This window comes from Ostrinia nubilalis, chromosome 14 (assembly GCF_963855985.1).
Source record: "Ostrinia nubilalis chromosome 14, ilOstNubi1.1, whole genome shotgun sequence".
In the NCBI taxonomy this organism is placed as follows: domain Eukaryota; kingdom Metazoa; phylum Arthropoda; class Insecta; order Lepidoptera; family Crambidae; genus Ostrinia; species Ostrinia nubilalis.
Genome location: NC_087101.1, coordinates 11,145,774 through 11,173,005, shown reverse-complemented (window position 1 = coordinate 11,173,005; position 27,232 = coordinate 11,145,774). Strand labels below are relative to the sequence as shown.

At 35.8% G+C, this 27,232-nt stretch overlaps 1 protein-coding gene across 1 annotated transcript in view; it reads right to left on the bottom strand.

Moving 5' to 3' along the window:
* The window catches only part of LOC135078330 (rhodopsin, GQ-coupled-like), a 46,248-nt gene extending 27,954 nt beyond the window's left edge, over positions 1-18,294 (bottom strand). The window contains exons 1-3 of the mRNA XM_063972929.1: positions 18,288-18,294; positions 15,035-15,230; positions 6,500-6,632 (exon numbers count right to left, since the gene is read on the bottom strand). Of these exons, the coding sequence (XP_063828999.1) occupies positions 6,500-6,632; positions 15,035-15,230; positions 18,288-18,294 (336 nt within the window). The remainder of the gene's footprint in view (positions 1-6,499; positions 6,633-15,034; positions 15,231-18,287) is intronic.
* Between the last annotated feature and the right edge of the window lie 8,938 nt (positions 18,295-27,232).

The following is a 27,232-nucleotide window of genomic DNA, read 5'->3' as shown; positions in this document are numbered from 1 at the left end:
CTTCAATTGCTGCCTAAATCTATGTAGTTTATCCCGGAATAGTTTGCATACATCCCAATGTGTATTTGCACCACAGTTTATTGACCAAGTGTAAGAATTATGTTGGCTGTGTGCCAACGTATCAAACCGCTTGTAACTCTAGTGTACTTTGGGACACAAACTTAGCCAAATTGTTCCTTTAAAGAGCAAATTATAGTCGTATAAACGTCTCAAGTGGGACATTCATGTTTTGTTTATCACTTATTACAAACATAATTGTTGTCTCTTCCTAAAAAGAATAGACAAGTAAGTACGAGTAGTTTATTGAAAAAATATTATGCCTTCATCGATGCTATATACTTTTAACAGGCACTTACAGGGCAGATAATGTACCATCCTAGACTGCATCTCATTTAGCCTAGGCGTAGACTGCAAACTTTTTGTCGGCCGATAGTTTAGTTGGGCAGTTAATCAGTATGGGCATGGAAGTGCGCACATTACACTGATTCTTCATACAAATTAGAATCGGGACCAACTATCGGCCGACTAAAAATCGGTGGTCTGCGCATAGGCTTAACATCAGGTGTGATTGCAGTCAAACCTGCTTTGTTCTGCATCAAAAAAGATATTTAACAGATCTATAAAAACTGCATCTTAATTTTACCTGCATAAAGCTTAATTTTTCTGTTATAGTAATAGATTTTGAACATAACACTATACATACACAACATAACTATTATAGTGTATATCTTTCTACAGGGTGTCCCAATAATAGCACGTCATACTGACACCCGAGGTAGCCCACTTTACGCCGTGTTAATTTTGGGAAACCCTGTATATTTTGGAAATTTCTGCCTTTGGAATTGCGGGTAGAACGGTTTCAATTGTTTAGAATTCGTTGGAATCCATTTTGAATTATTTTCTTTCAAAGACCTCGAAGGGCGCTTCCTTCAAGTAACAAAGCGGTCACTGTTATTGTATTGATTATTACTGCCTAAATATACATGTTTTATACTTGATCATTTTATACAACAAGGGTTGATTTCCCACAAGTCCCATGTTCAAATATTAGAAAAAAATACCTAGGTACCTTCATTCATTCATTCAGTCATTAGGTATGTGGTAACTTGATATTGGTCTTAATAGGAAAATTTGTTGCATTTCAGCAATTAAATCAATCCTTTTTGTTCCAATCTTACGAAGTATAAAAAAAACACCCTGTATTCCTTCCACTACGCCAACAAAGTTGTATCAGTTTTAACGCCCCGGCAGCAGAATCTGCTTCCTCTTATTTGTGTTTCCTTAAACAGGTACCTACGGTTTTATAATACGAGCAGTTTTATCAGTTGGGGCAGGACTCTCCCTGGGGTTATCCCGGAACTGCGACCGTTTGTGTAGCCCGGGACTGTCGACTATATCTCAGGATTGATAAATAGCCGTCCCGAAGGTTTGAGATCGTTTCGGCAACTTCATACCTTTATAGTGGAGCTATAGAGTAATGTTTGTCAATTTTAGTCAATGTAAAAAAATAACACTGGGTTGCACCATCATACTTTGAGTTTAACAAACGTCAAAAATCTGTCAAACTCCTTACAAAACACCGATTATCGTTATAGTTACGGTCATAATTAGGTGGTGCAACTCAGCCTGAGCTTTTTTCAGAGTTGGGTAAATAACATTAAATATTGAAAATATTGAAAGTGGTAAATAATAAATATTGAAATTATAATTATCACGTGACCCAAAAAGAATAGAAATTAATACGAGAAATACTATCTAATTTAATACTAGAAATAGCTCTAGTTTTAGTAAAGGAAAATTAGGCATCATAATATTATCATTAGGTTTTATCTTTAGTATCTATCTAAATCCAGTGCAAATTAAATATTTTAATCAGTGACACGAAAAACAACCTTTTCTTCGAAGCCGAAAGATTTCAATAATAAACATCGTTTTCTATGAAGACAAGGAAGCTTAATTTGGTATAGTGGTCTAAAATTCAACCAGCACTTGTCCTTGACAATAATATAATCAATTTACCTAGGCTGCCTAAAATATCTCTACTTAGAATCGTACCTAAATTAAAGCTCCTAGACGTGATTAAAAGAAACCATAGATGGACTAGTTAATATTATTTGTTAATCTAGCAGTAAAACTAGTTATAATTGAAAAAAATTAATAATGAGAAAAGTTTAATTGCGAAATCAGGATGTTGCAAGCAAACTTTGGGGTAAAATTCGGAATTTATATTTAGTAGATGAAAGCTCAGTTTTACATGGCACTTTCGCCTGCCATGGGAATTTGGAAAGGGTTAGCCCAATCAGTCTGACCAGAGTGGAGTGTAGGATTTATTATCCATTTGCTTCTGTTACAAAGGACCGTGCTCCTTGTATGGAGACTAAAGGCGGATTCACACATATCAGTGAGGTCACAGTTCAGGCTTAGTACCGGCACAGTGCGAAATATTCTTTCATACAGTTTCTATGAACGCATCCCCACTTTTCAGTGTCAGTGACGACACAGTGCTCTCAGTGTCAGTGCCGACACCGGCAATATGGACGTACCTATTCGTTGACGACGATATTTTTTGTCGGATCACGGACGCCGCCGCGGCATCAAAAACAAAATAACTTACTTCATAGTTTCTGAACAAGAATATTGAAACAGGTCTCTGACATTTTAAAATATTCAAAATATTTCACTGACGCAACACTGTAGCACTGATACTGAACTGAGCGGACACTGTGACGGAACTGTGGCTTCACTGATATGTGTGAATCGCGAGCTTAGCGCCCGTATTCACAAACATTACTATGAAGTTTCATAGTGCGCTTGGACGCGCAGGGTACGAACCAATCACAAAGCTCTATTCAATGCTGTGCATTCGATTTGCTGCTTCACTTAAGCAAGCATCGTTTGCGAATACGGGCGTAAATAAATTACCAGAAGATGCTGACTAAACGAGATAAGGGGCATTATAATAAACTATAACGACTTTCCTAATGGTCACACCACCCTCCTTCCATCAACGCTAGAACATACGTCAGCATATAAATATAAAACACTGGTATCTTGTGTAGATGTAGTTAAGTGCTATTTTGCAACAAACTGACTGGTTTTCTGTAGACTGTACATTCATATTAATGAACTTGTACTTGATTAAATCCTCACCCGGAAGGTACAGGAATGTTATTATGTTATATGTTACAGTATTACGCGAAGTAAGTTGGGAATTAGTTTCAAACTAATACCTAGGGATCTGGTTCAGTCGGTGTTAAAGTTACGGTTGTTAGGATTGCGGAAAATGGCACCTACACGTTCACGCTGATGTTTTTGGTATTCCTGTGGGATTAAGTTTACTTCTTTTTTTTTCTATTTTTTTTTAATTTATTTAGGAAAACAAATAACTGAACAATACATATCGCACACCTAGATCTAAACTGAGACAACTCAAAAAAGGGCATTTTTCAGGAGGCGAAAAAAACGTATTACTACATTTTTTGTTAGGGAAGTTATGAAACTCAGTTTTATTTTGGATTATTGATAGGCTGTGGAATGACCCTGTGTATAAACTTGGTCAAAAAATCTATCCTTTTTACCTTTAATCGCAGTTTTTTTAGTTGTTACATTTTAGGGGAATGACTTTGTATAAATAATAAAGTACATTTAGACTTGAATCAGTTTTGTTTGGACATTTTGAGATTTGAGTCCTCCTTTTCCACTCTTAAAATTTTTATATCGTGCCATTTAACTTGATTCCGATTTTCGTCTACAACCAAATTAGTTGCCCACATTTTTTGCAAGATTTTAGTGTCATAAAACTTTTCAAATGTCATCTCTTCCACGTTCTTTGGTCCTCTGTATTTCAAAATTTCAAGATGTGGCTGAGTCCTCTTCCTGCACTATTAAAGTGTTTTCATTGAATGTTTCGATATCCTTAATCATCAATTTAGGATTTTTTTGAGAAAACAGTTCTTTTTTAACACGATTTGGATCAGCATAAGAGATATAAATGAAGATTTCATGACATGGTGAACATGATAGGTGTTTGAGTTTCTTCAGCCACTTTTTCTTAGCATCAGCTGATTGATATGTTTATTTATTATTTATTCACTTATTATAGACCTTTTTTCTAGATTATTTTTTATTTCTACATTATAAATAAGGTTTTATCTCTTGTGCAGACAACAGCATATCAGACTATACACTTGTATTACAACTACATTAGTTACTACAGTGTTTAACTTGAAGTGCCGTCGTCTGTACATTGCCATTTTAACTATCTTTACACTGTTCTCTCAAAATATTAAAAGAAAACGACCTAGCATATTTTTTTCGGAAAATAAAAAAAATATCCACTGTAATTTTTACTTATCCAACAATAGTAAGTTAACTCAAAACACTCTCCTCAAACACAACAGTTGAACAGTTTGAATCAAACTAACTTTATTTAGAAACAGGGATTATCATACTGTACCTGATTTTAGGTGAAACATGCAAAACTACGCGTTCTGTATAGAAAAACATTGAATTGAAATTTGTTCCAACAAAACTACGCCAACTAGAAATTCACAAGTTGATTCATCAAAACAAACTCAACTCAAAATAGTAACAAAATATAAGTTACTTTATCAAACAAAACTGGAACAAGTCAAAATGATCTGGTTGACTATTGCAGAACAATTCATCAATACTGTTACTACTCAAATTAACTCATTATATATTTTCTGCTTAACTGTAACAAATCTAAATATCCGCGTTTTCGTTTATTTTAATACGTGCACTCTCTGATACTAGCGAAGGTCAACTGACAAAACGCTTGTTTAGGTGGAAGGGGTTGACAAGCGTTGATTCAACAAAAGTAAGTTATCGCCATCTAGCGGCAAATGGATCAAGGCTTTATTAAACCTGTTATGTTGGAAAGATGCGTATGATAACCGAGTATTTGAATACAAGCATAAGTCAAAATTGGCAATTTTTGAGTTGTCTCAGTTTAGATCTAGGTGTGCGATATTTTTCTTAAGATAAAGTTTTAATATTTAGTTCAATAAATATTAAAACTAAGTAATTGGACAGTCAACACCGTTATCATTAATATGCAATGTAGTAATAAAATGAACATGCAATGTACGTACCCTACAGATACCTAACTTAATAAATTACCACTACTAATAACAAATGCGAAAGTGTCAACAAAACGCAAAGGCCACTCAATGGACCTTCATGATACCTTACAGAACCAACTGTAAACGATCACGAAACAAGAGAGCACCAACACTGAATCGGTCAACAACAAATTCTTTAAATAACTATTATACTATAATGTTATTAGATTTTCCGACCAAATTATTGGTATTATTTGTAATAATGTCGGATAGGGCGAGGATTTTGGGTTGATGGAGTTTCGGTAAAGTAGCTCGTCCACGTCGTTCCGAATATGGACTATTGAAGTGAATATTAGTAATTTATGCAATACAAATAAATTATGTACCTAAAATAAGTAGTTTATTTTAAGAAATGTATTTTTAAATTGCTAAACTAGACCCAAATAATACCTACCATTAACAATCTAAACATTTTACTAAATTGCTTACTTTTCGTGGAAGACTAGATTTACTGAGTTTTACTGAGTTTTAGAAATCACAGTTCATAACTTTAGTTTCAGACCTTAGCCTCCTTTTAGAACGAATTTTAAAAATGCGGCAGCTAAAGCGACATCTGGTGAACTGAATATTTCCCCCACATTAAGTTCATGTATATTTATGAAGTTCGAGGAATAGAAAAGAGAAGGAAGGCGTTTATTTCTTCATTTTCTAAATTTTTATTTTAATATTATAAAATAATTGTCACTTTTTATCGAGATTAATAAGGCTCCTGTTCTGATTTTTTTATTGATGAGCGTTGAAAATTCAAGTAATGATTGCTTAACCTTCAACCACAAGCATAGGTAGGACTTAAGTTGGATTTTTTTAATTGTCGTTTTTTATCATAGCGTTCTAACTTGTCATATTCACAGATTACGTGCTGAGTGCCTAGTGTGGATAATGAGCGCGTAAAAAAATGACATTAATTGTATGACGGATTGTACAGCGCCCCTAGCGGAAACGTTCAAGAACTAAAATTTTTTCATTCATTTTTTTAACGCGCTCACTAGTGAGGACGTTTGATGTAAACTCACACTCAGCCCACTGGCCTAGGTCCAAAGAAACAGATAATGATACAATAAGAAGACGCAAAAATAGACGTTCACGCTAAAAAGAAGTTTGATAAAAATCTATCTACCTTCTTAAGGGTCCTAATATTGTTGCGTATAAAATGTAACAAGCTAAGAAGATTAAACTGCTACTCACGCCCCGTATTCACAAACGTATGAGGTGTTACAGTGCGCGTGGACGCACGCACACTATCCAACCACAGAGCTCTATTCAACGCTGTACGTTACATTTTCTGCTTTACCTACGCAAGCAAATTTTGTAAATACGGCTATCAGAATAAAAAAGAAGTTCATGAAAATCCTTACCCTCTTGAGGGTCCTGATGATGTTGACGTAGCTGAAGGTGATGACGGCGAGCGGGACGATCTGGCCCATGGCGAACAGGAACATAATGTAGGTCAGCGTGTTCATGGACTGCTCGTGCCAGTTCACGGAACAACTGTATGGAAAAACAAATGAAAACATTATTCAAATGAAGATTATTTTGGGAACGGAATTATGTTTATTAAGGACTAGCGGCCGCCCGCGACTTCGTACGCGTGGTCCTCGTTTTACTCCATTAGGGGTGGAGTTTCGTAAAATCCGCTCTTAGCATCTATAGCGCATACATTTTAAATTTCAACTCTCTTACTTTAAACACATAGGAATTTCATAATATAAACTTCCAACCCTCCTTTTATCTCCTTAGCCCCCGTAGTTGATTTCTAATGATACATTTTCAGTATATGTACCACCACCACCACCACCACCACCATTTCAGCCATAGGACGTCCACTGCTGAACATAGACCTCCCCCAATGCTTTCCATGTTGATCGATTGGAAGCGGCCTGCGTCCAGCGCTTCCCTGCTACCTTTACGATGTCGTCGGTCCACCTTGTAGGTGGAAGTCCCACGCTACGTTTTCCGGTACGCGGCCTCCATTCCAGAACCATTTTGTCCCATCGGCCATCAGTTCTGCGTACTATGTGCCCTGCCCATTGCCACTTCAGCTTGCTAATCCGTCGGGCTATGTCAACGACTTTGGTTCGTTTACGGATCTCCTCATTTCTGATTCGATCTCGCAAAGAAACACCAAGCATAGCCCTCTCCATAGCACGCTGTGCAACTGAGCTTCTGTATAAGGCCTATAGTGAGAGGCCACGTTTCCGAGCCATAAGTTCACTGGTAACACACATTGGTTATACACTCTAGTCTTCAGGCATTGAGGTATTTTGGACGAAAAGATGTTGCGTAGTTTCCCGAACGCTGCCTAGCCGAGTTGGATTCGACGATTGACCTCCTTCTCGACATTGGACCCACCTAGCTGGATCGTTTGTCCGAGGTAGACATACCTACTTGTCGATAATCTCGAGAATTGAACTCCCAACTGAAACTGGGTAGGGCGCAACATGGACATTCGACGTAAGCTTCGTTTTGTCCATGTTCATCCTCAGTCCTACCTGTTGGGAAAATCGATTATGGTCTTCGAGCATTGTTCCAAGACCTTCCAACGATTCTGCCATGTCCATAATATCGTCGGCAAACCGATGTGTACACAGTACCACAGTGTACCGAACAGTATATGTACGTACACCTTCACAATATTTAGAGATCATAGTGAGCATACATTTTAACTTTCAAGTCTCTTACTTTAAAAACCGAGGACTGCAATACAAACTTCCAACCCCCTTTTTAACTCCCATAAGGGTTGAATTTTGCAAAATTTCGTCTTAGTGACTAATGTTAATGTTAATGTTCTAAAACAAATCACACCTTCTCTGAATAGTCACATGTCCAATTGTTGTACTACTTACATATTTTGTTTTGTAACATTTTTGATATTTTCTAAAAACCGCAATAAACAAATTGGACATGTATGTGACAATTCAGAGGTATGATTTATTTATAGGTGATCAAAGTACACTAAAAAAAATATTTAACTGGAGTCCACTTTGATCATCTTGGTGATCAAAGCCAGGTGGAATAGACCATTAACCCCTATGAGAACTCTTTTGAGACTTGTAGTTTCTGAGACTTCGTGATGAGTCACTTACAATGACCTTTCTTTCTACTAAAATTATACGTACCTATAGTAATTATCATTAAAATCAAATAAATAAGTACCTACCAACCTAAGTAATTAAAATAAAGACGTAGGGTCTTTATTTTTTATCAAAAAACTAACAATTACATACAGAAAATAAAAACGAAGTAATTCTTATCCTATTTAACTACAATCGCCCACGCGCCCATCCCGTTTGTCCGCCGCTGATCCGTACCCTAATATTCATCTCGGTAGATGGCGGCACATAGTAAGAATTTGCAAGGAAGTTTGTAAAAAGTCACTAATTAACACTTTGATTTGCTCCTTTAAACACAGTGAATGATTCAAATAGGTACATACAGTGAATGGTTCAATTACATAAAATATCTTTATTTATTAAATTTTCAATATTATTTACGAACAGCGCTATTCATAGTACATGTAATATTTAGTTACTAATTTACTAATGATGTCGATAGATGGCGTTTGACAGCTTTGCCTTCATGAATATTTACGTACCTCAAAAATTTTTGTCAGGCGCAAGAAGATTTTAACCAATGACGATAGATGGCGCTTTTCCACGTCTTATGAAAATCCCAAATATTTTACGGGACCCTATTTTTTCCACAATAAAATTTAGCCTATGTTACTCGTGAGTTATGTAGCTTTCGAATGGTGAAAGAATTTTTAAAATCGGTCCAGTAGTTTTTGAGCCTATCCATTACAACTAAACAAACAAACAAAGTTTTCCTCTTTATAATATTAGTGTAGAAGTGTAGATTACAGCAAGTTTTATGTATTTTTTGATTCTAGCGCAATATTACTACTAGATAGGTAAATATCATAATATAATTTTGTATGCCACAATTTTTTTTATAGATACCTACAGGTAATAAAGAAAAAAGGCGAATTGAGAACCTCTTTCTTTTGTTAAAGTCGTATAAAAATAAGTCTTCCATTATTTTTTAGAATCTGTTCTGGATAACATCTGGAGATAAAGCCCTATGAAATTGGTCTTGGTCTTCTCTCTGTAGGTTAGGTTGCCCGCCCTCCTTTAAATTGACGTCCCAACGTGCGCCCCTCTTACAATTTTTAATTTAGTTGCTCGATTAAAACCAATGTTAGCACTTTGGAATCTTCAAGCACTCACACGTTAAATTACCAACTTGCATCTAAACCCTTTATGTCCTTTAATTTATGAGGAACGTCAAAATCGATACACTTCTCCGGTAAGTCCTTTTGTACCGTATTACCTCCATATATCTCCATTCCACTGTCATGGTAACCGAGCTATATGGAACGTGTTAACACACCTTCGCCGTGGTAAACCAATTCTGTATGTTAGAAAATTTGGATTTATTTGGAGCGACACGATCCTGGAGACATATGAAATGTATTTTTTGTGTTAATCAATTTCTATAGTTGTGTTTTCAGTGTATTATTATGTAAATATTTACAAAAAAAAAATGTATTTTGAGTATGTTTATATCTGATGTCTAGTACCCATAGCTTTTACAAGCTTTGCTTGGTTTGGGACTAGAGGCGCAGTGTAGAATGTCCACGGATACTATTCATTATTTATTATTTAATCATAAGTACCAATTCCCAATTTTGTTCAACAGGAGTTCGTGTTTTCGTTATTCTCACGGGCTGTTACTATGAAAAAATATTGAAACATCTTTTTTACATTATAAAAACGTTTTTATAAAAACAAAAGCTTGTCAACCGACTTCAAAAAAAGGAGGAGGTTCTCAATTCGACCCATATGTTTTTTTTTTACAAAAACATGAACTCCATTCCCAAAGGCAGAACTGACGGTGATGGCTACTTTATTTTGTAAACATTCTCAATTACCTACATATTTGTTTTTTTGGGATGCTCTTTTTCACTTTTTCGTTCATTCATGAGCTTTGTTGTCAACTGTCGGAAACGCTAGAGGTTTGAATAAATATTATTTGAATAATACATTTTTGTTTATAAAAAAACAAATTACCTGCCTAGTTAAATGTTTTTCTAAAGGGATTACTCTATATTCCACCAAAAAAGTGTGTTTTTGACAGAACAGTGAATTTTTTAAATAATGTAATCGAAATTTTACCACACTTACTTTTTTTGTCCGCGACATCGTCCTCGTGAATTTATAATATTATCGTTTTGTGATAAGCCTATGGCTATTTGTTTATCAATAACCTTACACACCTCTTAGATTCTTACACCTCCATCTAAAGTTGTGCCTATAGTAATAGGAATTAAGACTATACTAGCTCTATCTCATATCAGGAAAGTTATGAGAATAATGAAAATATTAATCTATTTGCTAACTACTTCTTATTGTTGGATAGCTCACAAATCAAGTCCATCCACATAGTTTCTCAAACTAATTGCCTGTGCAAGAACGAGGATCCACGCCAACTAGGTTTTGGCATACAAAGAGTTTAAGCAACAAAATAACGTAATTTACCACTGCTACGGCAAGTAATTTGACTTTATGATTCGTAATGTAGATGGCCGTATTCTTATTCATTTTTATTGGCAGGGTTAAGTATTCATTATTAGCTCTTTATGAGCTAAGGTTAAACTGCTGGGCAAAGGCCTCCCCCAAGGATTTCCACAATGACCGGTCCTGTGCGCTACCCGCATTCATAATTAATTACCAATTATTCGAATCCACTATGGAGGAAGTCTTAAAAAAGGTATTTAAATCAAATAAGAAAGTGGTTGTATGTGGAGATTTTAATATAGATTTATTAGATAATACTCAATATAAAATAAGATTCTTAAACCTGTTTAAATCTTTTAACTTATTAAACCTCTTCAATGAGCCTACTAGAATCACTCCAACATCAGCTACTTGCTTAGATAATATTTTTTGTAACTGTAATATTCACAGTAAATCAATAATTAATTGCCTTAGTTCAGATCATAGTGGACAATTGGCCACATTTGAACACCATCATGTCCCTAGTACAGTGGATGGTGTTTGTAGGCCAATAACAACTAATCGAATTGACAAATTCAAGAAAAACATTTGTGATAGTATTGATAAACTTATAATAAATGACAAATAATGTTGATCGAATGTATGAGGATCTATTCGGTGTAGTGAGTGATGAGTTCAAAACCACATTCCCACAGAAAAAGATCCGAATAAATTCGATAAAATGTAAATTTGACGACTGGGCTACAACCGGCATTCACAAGAGTAGAAATAAAATGTATGAATTATATAGACTTAAAGCTGATACGCAAGATCCGAATGTTATAGAATACGTTAAAAATTACTCGAAAATATTTAAAAAGGTTTGTGTGGCTGCTAAATCGAATCATCTTCGAGACATGATTTTAAATTCTAATAATAAAGCTAAGGCTACGTGGAACATAATAAATAAACAAACATGTAAAAATAAATCGAAGGATAACACCTTCTCACTGAAAGTCGGGAATGAAGTTATAAATTCAGATACAGATGTTGCAACGACATTTGAGACATTCTTCTCAAATATTGCGTCCGAAACAACTAAAGCATTGAATTCATCGCCAATTCTTGCAGAGTCTCTCTTAAAATCTAATGTCACCGAGTGCCAGTCTCTACTCCAGTTCAGGCATATAGATTGTAACACAGTAATTAAAACCTTCAGAGAATTGAATATGAAAAAAACCGAGGACCTTTGGGGAATCTCTGTCAGTATAATTGGGACAATTATTGACACCATAGCTCCTCACCTTGCATTCATTTTTAACACATGCATTGATCAGGGTTGCTTTCCTAGTTTAATGAAATTAAGTAAAATAATCCCATTGTTCAAGGCTGGTGATAAATGTGACCCCTCTAATTTTCGGCCGATTTCTATTTTACCAGTACTTAGCAAAATTTTTGAGAAAATTATATTTCATCAACTTCTTTCTCATTTTATTTTCAACAAATTACTTCACAATAAACAATTTGGTTTTACCAAAGGTAGAAGTACTACTGACGCTGGAGTAGCACTACTGAAATACGTCTTTGATGCTTGGGAGAGTAAAAAAGACGCTGTTGGTATTTTTTGTGACCTTTCAAAAGCGTTTGATTGTGTAGACCACCAAACCTTACTAAAAAAATTGCGACATTATGGTGTTTCGGATGAGGCACTTGATCTGTTGAACTCGTATCTCACAGGCAGAAAGCAAAAAGTTTGTATTAATGGAACTGAGTCTTCTGGAGCACCTCTTACCATGGGTGTGCCGCAGGGATCGATATTGGGACCTTTGCTATTTCTTATTTATATTAATGACCTTCCCTACTTTGTAAAAGATCTATGTGATATTGTGTTATTTGCTGATGACACATCTCTCATTTTCAAAGTTGATAGAGGTAAAGTAAACCTTGATGATATAAATGACACACTCTCACAGGTTTTGCATTGGTTTACTGTTAACAACTTATTGTTAAATGCAAACAAAACTAAGTGTATTAAATTTACCTTACCTAATGTGAGGCCCACACAATTGATGGTGAAGAATGAACCATTAAATAGCATAAGTTCCACAACATTCTTGGGAATCACTTTAGACTCTAAACTTCAGTGGGGTCCTCATATTGAAACCTTGTCAGCAAGGCTCAGTTCAGCTGCTTTTGCAGTGAGAAAGATAAGGCAATTAACTGACATTGAAACGGGGCACATAGCTCGTAGAGACGATGGCCGTTGGGGCAGGAAAGTTCTCGAGTGGCGACCACGGGCTGGAAGACGTAGCGTGGGCAGGCCTCCTACTAGGTGGACCGACGATCTGGTAAAGGTCACGGGAAGAGCCTGGATGCGGGCAGCGCAGGACCGTTCATTGTGGAAAACCTTGGGGGAGGCCTTTGTCCAGCAGTGGACGTCATTTGGCTGAAACGAAGACGAAGACGAAACGGCAAGGCTAGTTTATTTTAGCTATTTTCATAGTATAATGTCATACGGCATATTGTTGTGGGGCTCAGCTGCGGACATTGAAACTGTGTTTGTTCTGCAGAAGAGAGCAGTGCGGGCCATTTATAACCTTGGACCCCGATTTTCCTTGAGAGGGTTCTTTAAGGAAATTAATATACTGACAGTAGCTTCACAAAGTTATTTATGAAAACCTTTTATATGTTCGCAAAAATATAGAGCAATTTACTAGAAAGAGTGATTTACACAAGTTTAATACAAGAAACAAAAATAAACTTGCCGTTCCAAATTTCAGACTGCACAAGATTGGTAATTCATTTATGGGGAAATGTATTAAACTTTTCAATAAATTACCACAAACTGTTGTAGAATTGCCTATTCATAAATTTAAAGCACATATCAAAAGCACCTTAGTGAAAAAGGGCTACTATAAAGTTGATGATTATATAAAAGATAAAAATGTTTGGAATGTTTAACTACCTAGCTCGCATCAATACTTATGACTATAATTTGTATATTTTAAAGACTGTAAAACCTTGAAAAGGAGGCTGACAATAGTGACTGAGTTTCTTGCGCTGCTTCTTCTCAGCACTGGCCCATTTATTGTCCCGAAGCAGTGGTAGGGTTAATATTGGGACGTGTAAAAGCGCTTTTTTAAAGCCTATTTGCAAAAATAAATGAATTTTATGAATTTTATTTTTAAATGATAGCTGAGTTAAAATGGAGATGCTGGTAAAATGGCATTTCTAGGTAATGCGATTTTAGTGTCTTGTTGTAATCCCCTTGAGGTAATGCGAACTGAGTGTCTTGTTCGTAACTAATGTATTGCGTATTAATTGTAGCCGTAGTTACCTCAAGCAATAAGCAGCAGCGTAGTTCGCAGCGTGTTCTACGAGCTACTGTATTCAGTTGATACACGCAAACTCGTCTTTCGACTCAAGGACGCTTCCCGAGCTGAGTCGGTCTGCGTCGTTACCATCATTGTACCGCTAGAACGACATGTACCGCTGTAACGAGTTCTGTCATACGAGTGGTACATGGTCGTTTCTGTTCACTGGCTGTCGTCATCGTAATAATCATAATCTGATGTCGTCAGCCTCGTTGACGTTGATGTACTGCTCTTACGAGTTCATTGTCCGCGTCGTGATAGGCATATTTACCTGATATTGAGATCGCGGGAAACCCCTGCCCTGGATGCTAGCAGCGCAAAACCGGTAGTTTTTGGAATCTTTGGGAAGGCCTTTGTCTAGCAGTGGACATCATTTTAACGAACTAACCTGATATTTGCAGCCTCGTTGACGTAGTTCCCCCAGCCCATCAGCGGCGGCGTCGTGAACACTATGACTAGCTGAGGTGCCGTGAGCTGGTCTCGTCACGATCATGTACCACTGATATAATAATTATGTATCGCTAAAGAGTTCACTGACAGCGTCTTAATAGGCATATTTATCTGATATTGAGATCGCGAGAAACACCTGGATGCAGGCAGCGCAGGAACGGTCATTGTGGAAATTCCTAGGAGAGGTCTTTTTCCAGCAGCAGACGATACGTATCGCTTGGCATTCAGACATCAACATACCTGATATTGGCAGCCTCGTTGACGTAGTTCCCCCAGCCCATCAGTGGTGGCGTGGTCAGCGCCAACGAGTAGGCCCAGATGAACACTATGGATAGCACTGCGCCCTTCGAGCTGAGATGTCTTGAGCTGAGCAGCCTTGTCACAATCATGTACCGCTCGAAAGAAATGTACCGCACTTGCGAGTTCACCACCCACGTCTTATGACATTTATATTATACCGGAAATTGATGTCGCGAGAAGCCTCTGCTAGATGCTAGCAGCGCAGGACCGGTCATTGTGGGAATCTTTAGGAGAGACCTTTGTCCAGCAGTGGACATCATTTTAACGAACTAACCTGATATTTGCAGCCTCGTTGACGTAGTTTCCCCAGCCCATCAGCGGCGGCGTGGTCAGCGCCAGGGAGTAGGCCCAAATGAACACTATGGACAGCACTGCGCCCTTCGAGCTGAGGTGTCTTGAGCTGAGCGGCCTGGTAACCATCATGTACCGCTCGAACGAGATCACGGTCAAAGTCGTGATGGAGGTTATACCTGGAGACAAAAAAGGAGTTTAGAGTAATCCGGGAAATGTTTCAGATGTTCTACCTACCGAAACTTTAGCACTTGGCACGAACAAAACAAAACTTCAACCGATTCTACTCAGTTGACCGCTGCAGAGCCTAAAAGTTGCTGAGGGCTGCGAAAAGACGTGCACCCTGGATCATGGTTGACTTGAATGCCTCTTGTGCTCCAACGACTAGACAAAGGAAGACCTGGCTAAGGTTCATGAGTGATACGAGTTGCATAATTGGTCGGTGTTCTTGTGGTGGTGGTGGTGGTGGTGTCTCAACCGCACATAAATCGATGTAGCGTTGATCTTTTGATCTTTGAGAGTACTTATCTATAGCAGTACAGATATTTTAACCTAATAATTTGCTTACCTATAAGTAGCGCTTTCCAAAAATACCTAAGTCATAATTCAAGGAAGTTTAATAAAAAATGCTTCAACAAAAGATTATTTTAAAGGTACATGATACACAATACAGCCATTGTTTAAAAAATAGGTTAAACACAAAGTCAAGAGTTGTTTTAATTACAGACGGCAAGAATGGATTGCACGGAAGAAATGCTTTGTTGGAAACCTTGTTACTTTCTCTGAGACTTTATAAAATAAATGTTTCAGACCTAAATGCTATAAAGTTACGTAACATTAGACTATTTAAGGCCGAGTTGCACCAACTAACTTTAACGGTAACTATGATAATAGCCGATGCTTTTTGTATGGAGTTTGAGAGATTTTTCACGTTTGTTAAAGCTAAAGTAAGATGTTACATTGCAACTCACCCCTGTGCCTTTCTTGACAATAAATGAGAAAACATTAGGAATCTTTAATTGAGCCTGAAAAACACAATCAGTACTAAGTAGATCTCGTAATCAACCGATTGGAATCTAGTACTGATTAAATATACTGAAAATAGCGTAGGCAGGCCTCCTACTAGGTGGACCGACGATCTGGTAAAGGTCGCGGGAAGAGCCTGGATGCGGGCAGCGCAGGACCGTTATTGTGGAAAACCTTGGGGAGCCTTTGTCCAGCAGTGGACGTCATTCGGCTGAAACAAACGAACGAACTGAATATAAGGAAAACATAAAGCAATGAAAATCTCATCTTTTTTTTCTCATTAGTTATTTTTATGAACAACTTGAAAGAAAGAAACTGTTTACCATTATCTATCCACATTTTCGACATATTCCGCATGTAACAGCGATTGTGAAAGAATTATTTTCGCTCTAGTTACATCAACCCTTTTGAAGTAACTAGCGCGAAAAAAAAATACGCAATAAGAAGGAAAGGTACAGACGACAGCATATCAGACTATACATTTTATTTGTAAAATGGTCCTTGTTTCAACTGCATAAGATACTAGTGTTCAGCTTGAAGTGCCGTCGTTTGTTTTTACCTACCTACAACAGAAAGTTATTATTTCCAATCGCTATAAAAAGAAACGTAGAATAAAGCATTTTGCAAGTGTTTGTACACTAATCTATACTTATAATAAATCTGTAGAGAGGTCAATTCTGTACATGAAATATATTTTCAAAATAACTATCAGGGGGTGATTAGTGATCGATACTGATGCCAAAAATGCAATCAGTAAAATTTTTGTCTGTCTGTCTGTCTGTCTGTCTGTCTGTCTGTCTGTCTGTCTGTCTGTCTGTCTGTATGTTCCTTATAGAAACAAAAACTACTCGACGGATTTTAACGAAACTTGGTACAATTATTCTTCATACTCCTAGGCAGGTTATAGGATACTTAGGAATTCCCACGGGAACGGGAATTAGCGGGAAAATTCTTTTGTATGAAAAATCTAAACTGCTTAAGTTAGACGCTTGAAATTTAGCATGCAGGTACCTTAGTAAACTTAAAGCTCAGTCACAACAGGATATTGCAAAATTCTTACGGGAACGAGAGTTAGCGGGAAAAAACCTTTGTATGAAAAATCTAAACCACGTAAGATAGACTCTTGAAATTTGGCATGCAGGTATCTTAGTAAGCCTAAAGCTTAGTTACAACAGGATATTGCAAAATTCCCACGGGAACGGGAGTTAGCGGGAAAAAACATTTGTATGAAAAAATCTAAACCGCGTACGATAGACGCTTGAAATTTGGCATGCAGGTACCGTAGTAAACTTAAAGCTTAGTTACAACAGGATATTGCAAAATTCCCACGGGAACGGGAGTTAGCGGGAAAAAACATTTGTATGAAAAAATCTAAACCGCGTACGATAGACGCTTGAAATTTGGCATGCAGGTACCTTAGTAAACTTAAAGCTTAGTTACAACAGGATATTGCAAAATTCCCATGGGAACGGGAGTTACCGGGAAAAAACATTTGTATGAAAAAATCTGAACCGCGTAAGATAGATGAAGGGGGGGTAAAACGAGATCCACGCGTACGAAGTCGCGGGCGGCCGCTAGTCTTTAAATATAAAAGCGAAAAGTCACTGACTAACTCACTCATCATGAAATCTCAGAAACTACAAGTGTCAAAATGGGAGTTCCTTTTATAACGTAGGTGCTCACTAAGACGGGATTTTGCAAAACAACTCCTAAGGGGGTAGAACGGGATCCACGCGTACGAAGTCGCGAGCTGCTGCTAGTATCATTTAAGATATTATTTCAGGAAAACATTTTCACATAGGAAATTGGTGTTCATTGTCACAATGAATTCTGTGGCAATCAAAGCATTCACGTCAAATAGGTATTATATACCTTTGATTGAATTTGACAAAGCTTTATTCATTACGATAATATGTATATTTGGGCCTTCTCAATATTCAGTAACAGGAAATTAAATAGCGGAATTCAACAGTCAAGGATAATGATACTTAATAGACCAGATATTTTGTCCCATATTTTATTGGAAATGCCTTTGGAAATATGAAATCCGTATTTCCGTAATAATATAAATAAGGAAGTCTGTTTGTGACCTTTTCATGCTTAATAGATGTAGTTTGGGATCACCCAAGGAAAAACTGGATAGTTTTTATCCCGAATTCCCGACCTATTTATAAGAGGACGCACGCAATAAAGTCTTTGGGGGGACTGACCTTTCATCGTGACGTACCGTTACGGAGGTAATTGTTACGTACGACCTCGCCTCGGATGTCAAATTACGACAATGCTCTCACGTCAGTCGCTAGTTTTGCTGCGACAAACAGGCGGGTAAAGCCGCGTGCAAAAACTAGTTACATATGAATATTTTCATGCAAAGTAAAGTAGTTATTAATGTTACTTCCATGACATATTTTATAATTTACCGACACTTTAACGTATCTACTGTTCTGATCAAAACTACTTAATTCGATTCTAGTTTCAAAGACCTAAAAATTGTATAAACTTTTAAGAAAAGGATTAAAGATTTTCGGCATCGCGGAGGATTCCCGAGTATGATCCTAAAACATATTAACTAAGAAATGAAATCTACCAAATATCTATGACTATTCATGTATGGTTGTAATTTTCCTGTTAATCGGCCAACACTCTCCATGAATGCTGAAGCAACGATACTTACGCCTGTATTCACAAACGATGCTTGATGAAGTGAAGCAGCAAATCGAACGCACAGCGTTGAATAGAGCTCAGCAGGGATGTGCATTGAAATCATGTTTCTGTGAGCTTTCATGGTTTCGCGGCGAAGGCTGCTACAGATTATGAAGAGTCGCGTTTCTGTTGCCATGGCAACCGTTTAATTCAAATTTCTGACGCTTCACGACACTCCACTCCGCAGTAAATAGGTATTATCACAATGGCTGACTTCTTGGCGGGAAAGTGAAGAGTCATGTTTTGGCAGTTCTGTTTTATTAACCGACTTCAACAAAAGAAGGAGGTTCTCAATTCGGTTGGTGTGTTTTTTTTTCTAAATTGTTGTCTAGCCAAATGTTAATTTGAATCTATAAGTTTCAGCGAGGTCTCAATAAAGGCCACACACCACATCTTTATTCAAGGAAACATATAAATATTATTATCATCTTATTACTTATTATTCATTAAGTCTTGAATAATGTACAATATGAACGACACTGGTGCTAACCCGAAGTCATAAAGGAAGAAAATTCGCTATGAGCTTTTGCGGATTCGCTGCAGGTGTTAGATTAATTATATTATGTACATACCTGATTGATATTAATATTTCATGTGACCTATAATTAATATTAGTAACTACACTATTAACCCTACGGTGGTCGCGCTCTAAAATATTACGTTAATGGTCGCGCGGATTACATACGTAAGCCATTTTATGGAGTAAAAAAAGAAGACATCTCTTTATAAAAACATGTTTCTTTATTTTTTATATTTATTGTTATGTATTAGTTAATGAAATAATCAAACAAAGAAACGAGCAGTTCTTCTCAGTTTTTATAAATTAACCAAAACATAGAAATCATCATTTTTCATCAAGAAAATGACAACTTCGGCAGTTTAGAAATTATTAAGTACTAATTGCACTTATTTATTAATTATATTTTGAACAGGAGATACAGGCCATCATGGAATGATAAGGACAAATAAATTTGTTTCACGAATTACAAGTATTTCCAGTACTTTGATTTCGCTTTCTTCCGTAGTCAAAGTAGCGACCCAAAAAACTCCGCTGTGATAGTTCTGAGTTAGATGGCTAATCACTGGTCTGAGAAACTTGTTCTCTTGTGGAAGAATGTGCATTTCTTCATCAGAAACCGAAGAGTTGCCAGAAGATACGCTTTCATTGTCAATTACTTCTAACCATTCTGCAATTTGTGCTTTTTGTCTATTGTTCATGATTTTTATCTGAAATACAATCATTTTATTGAAAACACAAATGTAAATACATACCTATGGCGTAATTATTTATTATAAAGCATTAATTTACACTAATAATGCAAAAACAAACACATTAAGTAAAAAAGGTAACATAAAAAATACTTACGTAATTGGTCGCGCGGATTACACGGGTAGGCCATCGGCATTTACGGGGCTCCTGCGACACATCCACAAGCGACCTGGCGCTCACACGTCATTAAGTGTGATCTTCGACTATGCAACTTAAAGTACACGAAGTATCAAAACGATCGCGTTGACCGATTTCAAAATATTCGACAATTTGCACGAGTGGATTACGGGTGTAATCCGCGCGACCACTGTAGGGTTAATTAACTTTATATAACATCACACACACCAAGTATCAAACAGCCGCCATATTAACTGTCAGATAAAATTAGGACTTCCGTTTGCAAATAAGAATTTATTGTAAGATTTCCGGTTTCTGAATAGTGGTTATTAATGTTACTTAAATATAATTGAATTGATAAATTATTAATCCAACTGGCTAATATTCAATCAAAAATAAATATTGTAAAATGAGAAGTTCCAACTTCCGGGTCCGTTTTAATATTATTAGTTATAATATATTCGAACTTCCTGTGTATAGAATTTATTGTAAGATTTCCAGCTTTTGGATAATAATTATTAATATTTCTTAAATATTATTAAATGTATAATTAATAAGCCAACTCCTTTGATCAAAAACAAATATTGTAAAATGAGAAATTCCAACTTCCGGGTCCGTTTAAATATTAATTATATTATCTAACTTCCTGTTTTCTGATTGGTCGTCTTAAGTGACCAATCAGAGTTGTGTAGAGGAAAGGTAGGAGTATGGGTATAAATATATGGAATTCCTCGTTGAAAGGCAGTCTGGATGGATCTTTGAGGTGATGCTGACCAAAGTTAAGTGTACATTGTTTATTGGTACTATTATTGTGCTTGTTGTGTTATTGTATTGTATTATTGTGATATTGTATTAACACCTGGCTATGTGGCTGCGCCAGGGCTATTATTTTGACACCTGGCCAATTGATGGTGACATGCCACGGGGTCGGGTCGGTAGTTTGTTGACCAGTATAAAGAAGGACAATGCTAATAGTTGCTGGTTATGTTATGGTACAAAACCTAAGTCCTAACCTAACCTAAATCTAACTCTTGACCTAACCAAAACCTAAGTCTTAACGTAACCTAACTTAGAACTTGTGTTCTGTGTGTTTGATTATAAATACTGGTTATACAAAATACCGTCAAAATGTTAATAATAAATAAGACTTAATTACTGCTAGATTATTCATTTTTATGTAAGTTATAAATTGTTGTATCTGGTTGGAAAAGAGGCTGACAAAGGTGACTGAGTTTCTTCCGCCACTTCTTCTCAGCACCAGCCCATGATGTCCCGAAGTGGTGGTAGGGCAAGCTATATTTGGGACGTGTATAAATGCCCTGGAAAAGGGCTTTATACTGAATAAACTATTTAAATTTGAAATTGGATTTTTAATTTGGAACTTATTAAATTACAGTATTATAGTCCTATATATTTCTATGGTATAATACGATATGATAGGAACATAGCATAAAGTATTTATGCTAGATTTTGCTTACTATTATTCTTCTTTTTGTGGTAACTTTATTAATTAAAGAATCTGCTTTAATACATTAATATTTCCTAATTTACAAATGACTAATGCCCAAAAATCTAACATCAGAAGTGGGATTCGAGCACTTTTGCTAATACGTCCTTGTCTAAGTTTCAGAATGGAACCTGTTCTCTGGCTCAGACCTGAAAACCGTATGGGATGCTGCTTTCTCGAATCGAAGACCTGATGAAGATGTGGTGCTGCGAGTCTTCGAGCCAGCGGCCGGCGGCAGCGGTGCAGAAAGGTAGTGCAAATACTTCGAAGAAAGATCGAAAGAGTTTGGATGGAGCAGCTTGGTGACGTCGCAAAGGCCGGTAAGGCCCTTAGGGGCTTTGCTTTAGTATTTATTAAGTTGTGAAATTGTAACACCCATCTGAACTGATAATGCTGTGCTCTAGTATAATATCAAATCTAAGAAACATCCCTCAGAGCAGAATTGTACTGGTAGTAAATAGTCCTCGTATGGCAGTGTTGTTTAACTTATGGTCGAAAATAGGGGGACTTTGTCAGATTAAAAAAATAAAACAAAGCATGAAATTTATTCCAATAATCAAAATACATTGTGTAGGAAAATATCAAAAATAGTTTTCATATTAAAAAAATCGCATAGTTAGATACCAAATGCAACTAAAATTTGTCAGATTTAAACTACAATATTATATTTGAAAATATGTCGGGTCAAATTGACGAGTAAAATAAAATGAATTTCAAAAACAATTAAAAAAAATCGTATATATTCACTACGTCTTTTTCTCACCGCCCGGATGATTTAACACCGTGTCTAGTTATTTCTTTCTTTTGGATGTATTATATTCGATAAGTCTTTCTTCTAGTCTCGTGGCATTTTTCTGTAGTCTGCTGCTTTACCCCTTCATGCCATTCCGACTCATATAATCCATTGTAGGCTATGTACATTATTCTAATCTTGATTGATGGTTTTTCTAAATTTAGTTTACTTACACTATTAAAAACACTTGGTTCATTACATCATTACTACCGGTACATCCATCCAGTGGAATGTAATTTTTATGCTGTCTCTGATATGCTCAACGCATAATAATTTGTATTTAAATGTCAGATTGGCCGAACGATTCCAAAGTCTACGGGTCTTTTTACAGCCTCGTGTGCTAAAAAACAGTGAAAACAAATATACCATGTATCTGCACTGTTTAATGGTACCTAGGTCCTTGATAATATTGTATACCTTGATTCATTTCTAATTATTTGGATTCTACCGATAGCGTCTTATACAATCTCTTTTACATACAATCACACTATAATCACTTACATTCCCTTAAATTACACGTTATTTCAAACCAAGTTCATTCCCACTATAAAACAAATGTGAAACATTGTATTGAAAACAACCTACCTATCTTAGCAATATATTTGGATGATAAAAATTCGTGCTAGTCGTTATACAACTAAAATGTACTAAAATTTAAGAAATTGACAATAATCCGTAAATTTAGTTGATTAATATTATTACGGATACTGTTTCTATATAATACTTATAAAATATGGCAAAATAAATCATTTAGTGTAATATTAAGTATTTCAATTTTCTTTGTTTATAAATGAATCTCTAGTTCAGCTTTACGCATCTATTTGTAAAATACATTTTTTTATCAAATTTTGAGAAATAAAAACAACAACTCTTCAAATACATGATTAAATAAGTCCTTGAATTCAGCTTTATGCAATTTTATTATATTTTATTTTGTTTAACAATGTTTCAATAGCATTTAATGGTACATAAATGTGGAGGAAGATACAACTTGAACATAAGCCAGTTAAAGAAACACATTCTACTGCTAAAACATTTTAAAATAAGTTAAAGTGGGTAGATAAATGAACACTAAAACAATTCAAAAACTAAGTAAGCAAATTACATGTGAATACGGTATTAAATTTCAAGTCGCCAATCAAATAATAATTGTGTATTAAAATCTATAAACTTTATAAATGTGAAATGAGATATTATAAATTAAACTAAATTAAACAAGCACTGTAGCATGGTCGGTATATTACAAGTGTGTAGTGTATGGTGGAGTGTCATAGTGTGTGTGTTTTGCACATATTTTTTTTTTTTCCCAATTAAGTAATCGTAATAAACAGATCAAACTTTATGGTGATTAATAACTAACGATATAATTTTGTCTGTTCACTAACGCTGTTAATGACGGCTGGTGTTATTGCGTTCCGTATTATTATGTTTATTTATTTAAGTTCTTGTACCATGTTTTTTTTTCTCTTTCTTCTATTTTTATCTTCTTATTTTCTTCTTGTAAGTAGCTAGAATAGGAATGAAGGTATTTCGTCAAAACTTCTCAATTCTGCCTAACTTCATTGATACTTTTTTTTTAAATAATTTAGTGTCCTATTGGATAAGACAAGTTATATGGTCATTAATCTTTGGTATCCAAGGAAACTATTTTTTTCCTTCTCTCTAATTTTTCTTCTCTGGTTTCCCTTATCTTTGTTCGACCCTTTTTATATCCGTTTTTTATTTTTCGTTATATTTTGTTTATATCCTAGTATCCATAGTACAAACGTTGCTTAGTTTGCGACTAGAAACTTGGTGTAAATGTCCACGGAAAAGGTCCAAGGATATTTTTATGTACCTACACAAGCAAACATCCCAATGAATATTATATCATTATACCGTTTAAACATAAATGCGGTAAATTGTGTTAACAGTTAAAACCAAGTAGAATTATAATATAATTTCGTAAATTGTAAAATTTAAACTCGATTCTAATAAGGAAATGCCCATGAACAAACATGAAAAACAGGAAATAAAATTGGTTCAAATTAAAATCGGGCTTCTTGTTGTACATTGTTTATAACTTAACATACTATTATGTATGTATGAAATAGTTTCAGTTCCTTTACATGGCTTGTCGAGACATAATATTCTAACATTGCAAGTAGATGGTATATTTACGTGTCCCCAAGACTATTGGACGCTGTTAGTGAGGGGAGTTTTAGATATTTTAAATGCATTAATTTTGATTCTGGAAACAATATTGCAAGTTGTTCATGCTTCCAAACATTATTTTGCTCTGAAAGGAATGGAAATTATAGTTGTTTAAGAAAATTGACATTATTGGCTCAAGGACAAATATATAGATGTCCGAAAGATTGGGGTATTTTATGATTTGTATTTATGTGAAATTAAAATAATGTAGGATAAGAAATTTAGGCATTGGTTTGCCTAAGCCTAAAATGTTTATCCAGTAGTTTGTCGTTTCTTTTTCTTTTGTTTCTTTAAAATTATACAAGACTTTAATTTGAACTGTGACTAAGACTTTCCTGAACAAAGGTTTGTAGCGATCCTACCTACTGGACTTCAGGCTCTGACTTTCTGCCCCTGGACGGTTATTTTATCAATCCTTGTTGGTGTCACTGGTCAGCTAGATCGTCGCGGCAGGGGCGTGCCGAGGTTGACGCGGTGGATAAACTAACCATGTTAGGTCAGACTTAAGACTACATAGTAATAAAATTAAATGTTATAAGACTGGTTGCAGCCAGGGGAACTCACTATATTTCTATATAGGATTTTGGCTAATGAAATATATTTCTTGTTTATTTTGAAATTCAGAAACGACAAGCTGCTGGAATTATGTAAGAAATTGGACCGATATTGTTGACGGTCATTACTGTAGTTGATGATGGGACCGATGATGGTCATTACTGTAGTTGATGATGGGACCGATGATGGTCATTACTGTAGTTGATGGGACCGATGATGGTCATTACTGTAGTTGATGGGACCGATGATGGTCATTACTGTAGTTGATGGGACCGATGATGGTCATTACTGTAGTTGATGATGGGACCGATGATGGTCATTACTGTAGTTGATGATGGGACCGATGATGGTCATTACTGTAGTTGATGATGGGACCGATGATGGTCATTACTGTAGTTGATGATGGGACCGATGATGGTCATTACTGTAGTTGATGATGGGACCGATGATGGTCATTACTGTAGTTGATGATGGGACCGATGATGGTCATTACTGTAGTTGATGGGACCGATGATGGTCATTACTGTAGTTGATGGGACCGATGATGGTCATTACTGTAGTTGATGATGGGACCGATACTGTTGATGGTCAAATTGTAATAATTGTAAAATAATATAATAATTAAGTTAAGAATTGAATTGTTTATTGAGACTGTAATTATTTAATGTGAGACTGTAATTATTTAATGTGAGACTGTAATTATTTAATATTAACTATTAAATGGGTGAATGGCAACATAAGAAAAATATTTTGATTGATAAATAGGTACTTCGAGAGCGAAGTACATGTCAGTATGGCCGTGTTAGATTAATTATATTATGTACATACCTGATTGATATTAATATTTCATGTGACCTATAATTAATATTAGTAACTACACTATTAATTAACTTTATATAACATCACACACACCAAGTATCAAACAGCCGCCATATTAACTGTCAGATAAAATTAGGACTTCCGTTTGCAAATAAGAATTTATTGTAAGATTTCCGGTTTCTGAATAGTGGTTATTAATGTTACTTAAATATAATTGAATTGATAAATTATTAATCCAACTGGCTAATATTCAATCAAAAATAAATATTGTAAAATGAGAAGTTCCAACTTCCGGGTCCGTTTTAATATTATTAGTTATAATATATTCGAACTTCCTGTGTATAGAATTTATTGTAAGATTTCCAGCTTTTGGATAATAATTATTAATATTTCTTAAATATTATTAAATGTATAATTAATAAGCCAACTCCTTTGATCAAAAACAAATATTGTAAAATGAGAAATTCCAACTTCCGGGTCCGTTTAAATATTAATTATATTATCTAACTTCCTGTTTTCTGATTGGTCGTCTTAAGTGACCAATCAGAGTTGTGTAGAGGAAAGGTAGGAGTATGGGTATAAATATATGGAATTCCTCGTTGAAAGGCAGTCTGGATGGATCTTTGAGGTGATGCTGACCAAAGTTAAGTGTACATTGTTTATTGGTACTATTATTGTGCTTGTTGTGTTATTGTATTGTATTATTGTGATATTGTATTAACACCTGGCTATGTGGCTGCGCCAGGGCTATTATTTTGACACCTGGCCAATTGATGGTGACATGCCACGGGGTCGGGTCGGTAGTTTGTTGACCAGTATAAAGAAGGACAATGCTAATAGTTGCTGGTTATGTTATGGTACAAAACCTAAGTCCTAACCTAACCTAAATCTAACTCTTGACCTAACCAAAACCTAAGTCTTAACGTAACCTAACTTAGAACTTGTGTTCTGTGTGTTTGATTATAAATACTGGTTATACAAAATACCGTCAAAATGTTAATAATAAATAAGACTTAATTACTGCTAGATTATTCATTTTTATGTAAGTTATAAATTGTTGTATCTGGTTGGAAAAGAGGCTGACAAAGGTGACTGAGTTTCTTCCGCCACTTCTTCTCAGCACCAGCCCATGATGTCCCGAAGTGGTGGTAGGGCAAGCTATATTTGGGACGTGTATAAATGCCCTGGAAAAGGGCTT